The sequence below is a fragment of the Hypomesus transpacificus genome, chromosome 17, assembly GCF_021917145.1.
Source record: "Hypomesus transpacificus isolate Combined female chromosome 17, fHypTra1, whole genome shotgun sequence".
NCBI classification, from domain to species: Eukaryota; Metazoa; Chordata; class Actinopteri; order Osmeriformes; family Osmeridae; genus Hypomesus; species Hypomesus transpacificus.
This window is the reverse complement of record NC_061076.1, coordinates 5,683,936-5,694,240: the sequence shown is the minus strand read 5'-3', so window position 1 is coordinate 5,694,240 and position 10,305 is coordinate 5,683,936. Positions and strand designations below refer to the sequence as shown.

General features: G+C 45.7%; 1 protein-coding gene across 1 annotated transcript; it reads left to right on the top strand.

Moving 5' to 3' along the window:
* The first annotated feature begins 112 nt into the window (after window positions 1–112).
* On the top strand, window positions 113–3,438 carry LOC124479881 (charged multivesicular body protein 6-like). Its single transcript, XM_047038818.1, has 8 exons — window positions 113–342; window positions 918–1,027; window positions 1,213–1,300; window positions 1,441–1,527; window positions 2,012–2,077; window positions 2,173–2,253; window positions 2,381–2,450; window positions 2,667–3,438. The coding sequence occupies exons 1-8, from the start codon at window positions 277–279 to the stop codon at window positions 2,714–2,716; spliced, it is 618 nt and encodes a 205-aa protein (XP_046894774.1). The 5' UTR covers window positions 113–276; the 3' UTR covers window positions 2,717–3,438.
* The last annotated feature ends 6,867 nt before the right edge of the window (window positions 3,439–10,305 follow it).

The following is a 10,305-nucleotide window of genomic DNA, read 5'->3' as shown; positions in this document are numbered from 1 at the left end:
AAGGCTTCTTCAGCTGAAATAGTTCATAATTGCTATTTTCATGTTGGATACAGTCCACACGCTCATTCTAAAATAAAAAAAAACAGAAATGACAATGTAGATTGGCCTGACCTGTATGCCGTAGCAAATACGGAAAAGGTGTGTTTACTGTACAGCTTCTGTCTAGCTATTTTGAGTTAGCCATTTTAACGTGCAAAACATTATGAAATTAACATGTTATTCATAACGTAGCTTGAGTATTAAACAATAGGATTGTGGCGGGGATGTGGCTAAATAATGGGAAACGTTTTCGGGAGAAAGAGTCGACCTTCTCGAGTTACGGATCAAGACAAAGCTATTCTGGTGAGTTATCAAGATACAGTAGTTAGCTACCTAGCTAGATAGCCAACTGTTGGTACAGTAACTAGCATTTACTTATGTTAGCTGTGTATACACCGGCTAGCTAAGTGTTTCTACAACGTTTTGGTTATTTATTAACATAGTATTAGGACATAATATAAAATAACTTAAATAGCTTAGCTGAAATCCACTACTGTAGCTCTAGTGCTCCGGCGAACAAGCTAGCGTTGATCCAACTTGCTAGCTAGCTAACCCTAACTCGGACCTGGATTAACGTCGTCAGGCAATTCACTCATTCATTCAATAGCTGAGCAGTATTTCTCTATGGACTTTGAGGCAGACACATTGTTTTGAAATGTGACAGCCATTAAACTAGCAAAGTAAGCATTAGTCTAGTTGCTTGAACCTGTTGTGCAAGCTAGTTGAACTAGTTGTAAGCTTGTTTAGAACATCAGAACAATACATGTTTCCGTACTAGGTCGGCTACATTTTGAATTGGTGCTTTTGTTTTGAGTAAACTGTTTCTCTTTAATCTGTAATGTTGACAATCGTGCATTGTTTGTGTTTATGCACTGCAGCAACTGAAACAACAGAGAGATAAACTTAAGCAGTACCAGAAGAGAATCAACTTACAGCTGGACAAAGAGAGGTTTCTGGCCAAGCAGCTGCTGAAAGATGGCAAAAAAGAGTAGGGCTGAATATTGTTTTCCTATCTATACTTTTCTGACTTTTTCTGTCCTTCACAAACGTTGCCTGGATTGTAGTGACAAGGCTGTCAAAGCCATACCTTGTAAATGACTTGTCCTAGGTGTCACAGTCATAGATAGGTGAATTGTCATATCTCAGAATTGTGACATTGTTGTCACTCCGCAGGAAGGCCTTGCTTCTTCTCAAGAAGAAACGCTACCAGGACCAGCTACTAGACAAAACCGAAAACCAGATTTCAAACCTGGAACGAATGGTGATGTATTGACTGTCAAATATTGACTAGCATATGTGGCAATTTTATTTAAAAATGCAAGTACAGTAGTGAAAATATGTGAGCTTAACCCGTTTAGATACGCACACGTATCTAAATACTAATCCCACATACTTCCACAGGTTCAAGATATTGAGTTTATTCAGATTGAAATGAAGGTGATCGAGGGCCTCAAGGTTGGCAATGACTGCCTGAAGAGTATGCATGAGGTAGAGTATTGTTTTGTTTGGGTCTTTGAGTTGCTGTTTTGATCTAACTCACCTCATTTTAATAGCCTGAGCCAACATGATTAACCAGTAATTTACAGAGAAACCACTATCTGTGGCCATGTTAGCGTAACACATCACACTTGCAAAAGTCAAACTACCTCATTTATTTCACATGCTCCCTGATTAAAACGTTGTGTGCCCCAGAAATCTTGTTTTATGTTGGCAAAGCCGTACACATTGTTTAGGGATTAAAGGATTAAGAGGCAAATCCTTGACTACAGCAGTGCCACTGCAGCCTATCCTTGGATACAAGGTCACATCCTGCTCAGAAAATTCGAGTTTTCTTTCATCTCAAAACCCATTGCAAAAATACTTTTTAGGATTGAAAGAAAAACCCTGCATTTTTTTTTCTTTTTCTCTCTGCTGGATCGCATTTGACTCCATTTAGACATTGGTTTACCCTTGTTTTCATCCGTTCCCTCAGGTCATGTCTATAGAGGATGTAGAGAGGATCATGGATGAGACCCAGGAAGCGATTGAGTACCAGAAGGTGAGCCTTTCTATTGGCCTCTCTCTCTCTCTTTTGTTGTCGCTATGACAGTCTCTCCCTTTGTGACACTCTCCTCCCTCTGGTTGTTCCAACAGCAAATAGACGAGATGCTGACAGGGTCCCTGTCACAAGAGGATGAAGATGCTGTACTAGCTGAGCTGGAGGCTATTACTCAGGTCTGTCTCACAGTATTTCTGTCATTTCATATCAGTTTAGACAGATATCAAGGCTCATAGAGACATGGAAGTGGAGATTTGTGGTGGTGTCGGATCCGTTGACCTGTGCGAACCTCCACTGACACAGGGAGAAGACGTAGCTTTGCCAGAGGTCCCCACTGAGCCACTACCAGAGGTGACAGAAACAGCAGAACCAGGTACAGTCACACGTCCTCTCACACACCGGTTGGTTGAAATCCCCAGTAAAGTAGGACAACAAGCTCAATCTCGCGATAGCTTCGACCACATATGCGCCGGCATTGACATTTTTGTGGACCGTCCCTCCGACAGAGTGAGCTGTAGCGTTGCTGGTCACATCTAATGGGTCACTATGGACCTGACTTGGCTTGCTATGTTGTTTTTCTTTCCCCCAGAGAGGAAGACTGCAAAAAGCAAGCAGGGCAGAGAGATGTTGGCTGCCTAGAGACACCACAGCTGAAGGGAGATGGATCGTGCTCTCAGTCTCCATGGAGAAAGGACTGCTGGCAAATGCTGCTCTGCTGGGCTTCCGTTACCTTGGCTCATCCTGATGGGGTAGAAGAGAGGCCGAGGACAGTTAACATCACTGCACTCACTACATCTCAGTAGATTGGAAACAGAGTATACTGTAGATGCCTTTTGTCTACTGCTTCCCTCTCTAGTCAACTTTTTTTTTAAATAAGGAACAAAAATGTAAAGGGAAAACGATTCAGTTTTCTCTGTTCTTAACCTGGATTTGCCATTCAAGTCCGACTAGTTACTGTACTCATTAGGACAAAACGAAACGGTGGAAGTGTACTTTTTAGAAAGTCATTTTACATATTAAAGTCAAGTGTGGCTAACAGTTTTGTATTTGGGTTGTTGATTGTATTTAGTTGAATCATTCCCAGTAAATATGTATCTTATATTAAGTATTAATTAAGGGTTACTAAGTATTACTATTATGACCCAGTGTATTTAGAGCATTCGATTTTTGCATCTTTGTTCATTACATTGTATAGTATTTTAAGCGGTGGAATTTTACAACTTTATCGTGTGAAGCTCCGTGACCGAAAGATGGCGCCATGCGCCAGTCTATGTGCTCTTTAAACGGTTTGCAAAATAAATAAAGGTGTCTTGATTGTGGTGACCCTAGATGACCAGGAGGGGTTAATGTCCCTCTAATCATACAGATGTGGAAGACATTTTACCTAGATGTAAAATTACACTAAATTACACTGTGTATTGAGCTCACACCAAATATAACTGACAAAATTAACGCAACGGTACCATTGAAAACCAGAACGATTTACGGACTGCATTTCTAATTGATTAGCTTACATCATGTATTTGTAATTTTATAAACAACTATACTTATAGTCAAATGAGTGATGTGATTAGTGTTTGATGAGGTCCCCGCACCCTATTAGTGCTAGAAAATTTACGAATTGGAGATCCAATCTCCCAGAGGTTAATCTGGGTGCAAACTAGGCTAGGTTCCACCTCCTGCAGACCAAACATGGGGCTTCCGGGCTGCAGGTTGCACCACATGTCAGAGAAATGTGGAGATCAACTCAAACCAACTCTTTCTCGCTGGATGGTTGTGTGTTAGGGAGGTGGTTTTGGACCAACCTACATTAACATTAAAACAATCACCATCTTTTCATCCCATCTGGCGCACCTTTAAGGGTTGACAAGCATCAACATCATAACGTGTGCAACACCGTCTACATTTCTTTTGAGCTTGACGCTAAAGACATTCTACATGTTTTGTTTGAACTACTACTAGCTTTGCATTTTCAAATCTTGTTCCAACAAATCCATTTAAATATTCCCTTTTGTTCATGGGAAAGGTTTTTGAATGATTTCCAAAGGCAATTATATAGGCAATCAGATTATTCGGTTAATGAAGCGATGAGATAGGTGGATGAGAGGCGGTGTCTTATAGAAATCGAGGCGGTGCTCGGATATAGGCTATTACAGCGTGATGTGACAAGGCAGCGAGCGAACACCCGACTTGCGTTTAGTTTGAGTGGGTGCAACGAAGAACACAGCTGTCGATTCAATTTCTTTCATAGACAAACACCCAATCGCTTTACATCGCTCAGCTTTTTCTTAAAACATTTGGTCTATTTTACGTGGATATATTTTTTTTCTGAAGGACAATATTGTTTATGGTCTTCTTGACCAAAGATTGAATGATGTCTCGCACCGACGAGGTTCACCGCATAACGGAGAATGTTTACAAGGTAGGCTATTAAGTTATTCAACAATTGTTAAAAGTTTTGCAACCTACGGTTCCGATTACATTTTAACATTCTTAATAGGCATATATAAGTATTTTGCTTCTTCGGTTTATGCGCCTCTTGAGCGGATTGAGAAGAGTCCCTGGGGAGGCGCAGCAGGCGATTTCATTAGCCTGAATTGCTGCAATCAATATGCGCCTATTGATGGCTTTATTTGATGTATATGACTTTCCGTTGTGTTCGAAATACTGTGGTTATGAGTTTTATGTATTTACTTGATTTTATCACCGAGTTCTCAAGTTGCAGACTGACTGTAACATAATATAGGCTAGCCCAATGAAGGCAATGCTGTCTTGTTAGCGCAAGAACACTCGGTAACTGCTCCGATGAGCAAACGGCCTACACATTTCTAAAATATATACACCTTTCTCTCTCTCTCTCTCTCTCTCTCTCTCTCTCTCTCTCTCTCTCTCTCTCTCTCTCTCTCTCTCTCTCTCTCTCTCTCTTCCCCATTAACCACCAGTTGACAGTCAACAATTTTATATTTTAATGTAACTTGCCTTTTTACCTGCAACAGTCATACATTCCTGCAGGTCAATGGCTTGTGGGCTGGAGGAGGGTGGGAAGGGTTGTGGCTGTTTCGCAACAGGTAGTGCAAACATTTGCCCTAAGCTATGTCACCATCAAAACCTGTTCAACAATTGAACCTGAACCCTAATGTTCTGATACTCCAGTCTCTTATTTTGCAAGCCCTCATATTCTGTTAACAATAGAGGCAGTCCTATATTAATAGCTAGTTACAGTATGTAGGGCATCTGAAGGTTGACATTTCATTTAAAAGGACAATGGGAGCCTTTCACTCTCTGTACCATGCTAGTTTCAGTGTGAGAAAAATACCTGAGGCCGTAGATGTCGATACTGTGGGAATGCCTGAGCAAATCTGTTGTTTGTTTTTCCATACCTGCTCACATTTGATAGACATTGGCACCACCCTCTGCCTGTCTTTGACTTTTGAAGTTTAACTGTTCATGGGAGTGGAGCTTTGAGAGAGACGAGGTGGAAAACTGCTGTGGATGTTAAAAGAATGTTAAACAAACCTTCATGTTATGAGGGTACCAAGACAATCACCCGAACACCTGCACACTCGGATCAGGATACTCCAACTTCCTATTACATCACAGTTTCCACTGGTAGGCAATATTCATAAAGCCCTACTATCATCATGGTTACCCATTTGCGTGTACTGAACTCTGACTGTCTCAGAAGTAGAGACTCCAAGAATAGAAATTGGGAAGCTGAGGTCTTGGTTTTTCTTTGGGGAACAGTCAGTGACCAGAAACCAGGCCAGAGACGGAGGCAGGGAGAGATCTCTGTGTGTTTACCTATTAAAGCAACCACACACAATCCCTAACCCCAATGAGTGATGAGGCGCAATAGGGCTTAGGTGTGTGAGAGAGTGCCTGCTCATCACCACTTTGGCCTGTTCCATTCTGAATGAGATCAGCCGACTGTGACCCCCGACCCCCAGGCCTGTCTCTGGGGCAGCAGAGCCTGTCAAACCCTCAGACAGACCCGGCAGGGCTTGGTGAAGTGGAGAGAAACGTCCGCTGTCATGCCTTCAAGGCCGATCTGACTGACAGGCAACAGGCAGCACCAAAGAAGGCAGAGCTGCTGGGTTTGACTCCCCCCCCCCGCCCCCCCCCCCCCCGCCCCCCCCCCCCCCGCCCCCCCCCCCCCCTCCCCCCCCCCCTCCCTCCCGGAACCCGAGTTGTTCAGGCAGTTTTCGGCGGAACGACGGGTCGATTCCAAGTCTTGGATCCCCCGGTCTTAAAGAAGCACCTGTTTGTGTGTGTGTGTGCTGCGCGCGGGCGCGTGAGCGCCAGAGGAATAGAACAGCGAGACAGACGGGTCCTGCACACTCTGTGGAGACAGTGGGCTGTTCTCACAGATGCTGGGTGATTGCCGGGGAGGAATGGATGCCAACCGCACTGCTGTGACTCACGTGAAACTGTGTGAGGGTGTGTGTGTAGGGTAGGGTTAGTACACTCGGGGTGTGAATAGGGTTTGACATTGGCTTCTGATTGTTTCCGTCAATCAGTGGTTAAGTAGTGGACACACCTTGTCTTGTTTTGGATGTCTACTGTGTGCTTTCACAGGGAGCATTGTGAGCCTCGCATTCATCAGTGACTCATGTTGCCCTCTCATCAGTGTTGAATGATAACAGTTGATTGGATATCAAGTGAAGGGTGCAGTCATTGCTCATTGACTCCCCTGCCAAACAAATGGGGAAACTCTCAACTGACCCCTGTGTGTGTGTGTGTGTAAGGGTTAGTGGGGGAGCTGGTGCAATCTTCACCAGCTGGCTGTCTCACAGGACCAGTCGGGGATGACATCAGTGGCCTTGCCTCATGGTTCTTTGGATGGGAGTGGCCTCATGTCAAGCCTCTTAACTGGGGAAGTTTTAACCAGCACAACTCTGGTTGGGGGAGGAGGAGGTGGAGGAGGGGGAGGAGTGGGGGGGGGGGAAGTGTCGTCCTCTCCCCCCCTGGAGAAGAAGGCAGGAGAGTGGTTCGGGGTGAGGCTGATGATATGACTTTTCCACCAGCACTTTGTGCCAGCCTAAGCCGTCTCCATGGATTGTGAAACAAACAGAAGCCGTCGAGTCGTTTCCTTCCTAAGTGGCTGCATGCTTGAACACACCCTGGCATGCAGGTGAGAGGAAGGTGTGCCCTGTAACTACCGGCCCCCAGGTTAGAAAGCCACCTCTTACTGCATCCCTCCCCAACTCAACACCGCCAAGAGAACAGTAGCTATTATCGTATTCTTTAATGCTAGGTATGGCGGAGCCATGAATGATCTTCTACTCCAGTCATTAACAGGATCAGGATCTGTGTCCCCTCCATCTGTCAGTACCCTCTAGTGCTTTGTATCACTTTAGCATATCCTACATCAGCGATACTTAGGGATCCTGTCGTTTTTCCTCAATGTGGCATTGCACCCCTCTTCTCCTCAGCCAAAACATTTTAGTCAGATGTTGTCGGCGGTCCCACACAGTCGATGAATCAGTTTAGCCGGGGAAGAGGACACTCACTTCCCAAATGTGGGAGTTTTGAACAGGTGGTCTCCTAGCAACAACATGCCATTAAGTGTTTCTGTCGTACTGTATCATTGGAAGGAGAGGCAGGGGATGATGGTTGAGGGAACGATACTGGAAAGAGGGTGTGCTTGTGCGCTTGCGACACCTTTTATGTTATTGGTGAATGTTCAAGAGTAAAGGCTTGTAGAAGGATTGTGCGTGTAAAGATTAGTCTCTCACTAAAGTCACTAAAATACTCCCCCCCCCCCCCTTGATTCATCCCTGATGTTATACCAGCGTCGATACACCATTCAGCCAAAAGCCTGCAACTGAATCACAAGATATAACACAATAACAAATTGTCAGCCTTGATCGCCATTTATCATGATTGCATGGTGTCATGGTGCATATTAGTTTGAAATGACTACGACTCCTCGCACTTGTTTCTGAAACGAAGTCTTCTTCACCATATACAGTGCCTTGGGCCTCGAAAGATTGCATTTGCGGAGGACACCGTGGCATTCGTTGCCTATGGGACTGCTGATTCCCCTATGCGGGTGTCTCAGCCGAGGTTTTGATATGAGAGAAGCGGGAAGGACTGTGTTCCTCACACCCACCTCCTCTCCCTCGTCGGGGGCGGATGGCTTCTAGACATCCTCTCTTCTTCTACTCAGCAGTGCTCCTTCTCCGAGCCGGCGCTGAAATGCATGCGCTGTTAACACGACGTACCGCAGCGTCGACCAAAGGTCGTCGCGACGTCCTTTCGAAGAGTCTCAACAGGTCGTTGGGTCCGCGTTCTTGAATGAATATTCATCCCAACCGCTGTTACTGAATGTACCATAGCGCACAGGGATAATACTACCAACATGGTTGGTTAGAACTCAATGCAACACGGCACCCCAGCTCTGACATGCCATCTGTGTGTGTGTGTGCACTTCAACCAACCAACGTGTGAAACAGAAGGGGTAGGAGGGAGGGCGCAATTTTATTTTATGCGTGGGTGGAGAAGAAAGAGAGGGACCAAGGAAGAAAAGAAGAGAGAGATGTTCTACCGCTTTGTTGAAATGGTCCCTAATTACTGTGGAGAGATCTGGGCTGTAATTACAGAGGGGGAGAGATTGGGGGGGGGGGGGGGGGTGCTGGGGGGGGGGGGGGGGGGGAGTAAGAGGGAAGAGATCAGAAAGCTATGTGCCATTGAACAGAGACCTCGCACTCATGGCTCATTGGCTAAGGTTAATGTACCTGTGGAGGAGCACTACATTACCATGGCCATCTGTTACACCAGTGGTGAAGAGGCTATGGCCACCAATCCAGTCCCACAGTTCATTGCATATCTTCATACAGCGGTGATCCCTCAGGGGAATGGTAGCCATGCATATCTGCACAGCCTACATGCCCAGATAGTTAAAACGTCCCAATTCTATAGCCACCTAGTGTGGCAGAAAACCTGATAATGCCCGACGAGGTGTACATTATCCCCTGATAATGGACGATGCGGAGGCGCGAACCGTCCGACACACAGCGGAGTCCATTATCAGGTGATGATATACACCTCGAAAGGGCATTATCCCGCTTAAAGTATCGGCCATAGCCTAGTACTACTATGTAGCCTGCGCAATCATTTAGAACGGTGAACAGACAGTTTTGCTGGAACTAATGGACACCCCTGCAGCCAATCCGAATCGAGGATTCACCCAGATGAATAATGTTCGGCGGTACACACTGAGGTGGCATGGGATACTGTTGACTGTGTTTGCACATTCACACAGCCGGCTCAATCAGTGCTGCTGCACCCTGGGCATTTCTGATTGCTGAGTCACTGTGTGACTCACTGAGATCTGCCAGTGAGGTTAAGGACGGGCCCTCCACAAGCTGCTGAAGGACTGGGCTCTGTGCACAGCTCACTGAAGGCTTAATTGAATGGACTAATTGAGGTAGATGGGGGAACTGTTAATTGCGTAATGTGTGTGTTGATTTGGTGAGATTTCGAGCCGAGCTACCGAGTCGTAGATTGAGGAAACAAAACGACGTTGGCGTTTCACAGCTATTCAGAGTTCCTTTTGAGATAAGTGAAGGCTCTGAACTAAAGCCACAAAGCTACCAAAAAAAGCAAACTGAAAGTCTGAGCCTTATCAGAGGACTGTTTTCACAGGAAAACAAAGAATGGATCTTTTCATCGGTTCAGTGGATGCCAACTGCCAACTTTGGAGCTCAATTAGCAGCTGAGGGAGGCCAAACTAATGACTAACTGGAGCTTCGAACCAGCAGCGACCATGGTTGCCATGGAAACCAGACTTCTTTGTTGTCGAGCGGCGTACCAGGGGGTCGTGACGGGCCAGGTAAACAAACAGACGTCAGCGAGCACGGTAGCCCTGGCCGCAGGTCATGTCTTGGTAAGGGTTGGCAGTGTCAGAGACTGAAGGGTTGGGGGGGGGAAGAGGGTAGGAGACCGTTACACAACAGAGGAGGGTGACCTGGTTTCCGCGTGCACCTGAGCCAGTAATAGATGATTAATGACAAACAGAGTTATCCGACTGCTGTCTGTCTAGTCAGATTGGTGTGGTGATTGAATCTGTGGAGCATATGATTGTAGCCCTGCCACAAGACACCTCTCACTGACGGCCTGGATGCATAAAAACAAAACTCCAATGAATAAATACAATCAATCTCTCCCTTTCACTCCATCACTTTCTCTCATGCTCAAGTCCCACCTCTCCAACCCCCCCCCCCCCC

What these genes read in the sequence shown, in the direction of transcription:
- LOC124479881 (XM_047038818.1), top strand. Translation starts at nt 277, where the DNA reads ATGGGAAACGTTTTCGGGAGAAAGAGTCGACCTTCTCGAGTTACGGAT. An exon ending in AAGCGATTGAGTACCAGAAG is followed by an intron (nt 2,078 to 2,172) that starts GTGAGCCTTTCT and finishes TTGTTCCAACAG; the next exon opens with CAAATAGACGAGATGCTGAC. An exon ending in GACAGAAACAGCAGAACCAG is followed by an intron (nt 2,451 to 2,666) that starts GTACAGTCACAC and finishes TCTTTCCCCCAG; the next exon opens with AGAGGAAGACTGCAAAAAGC.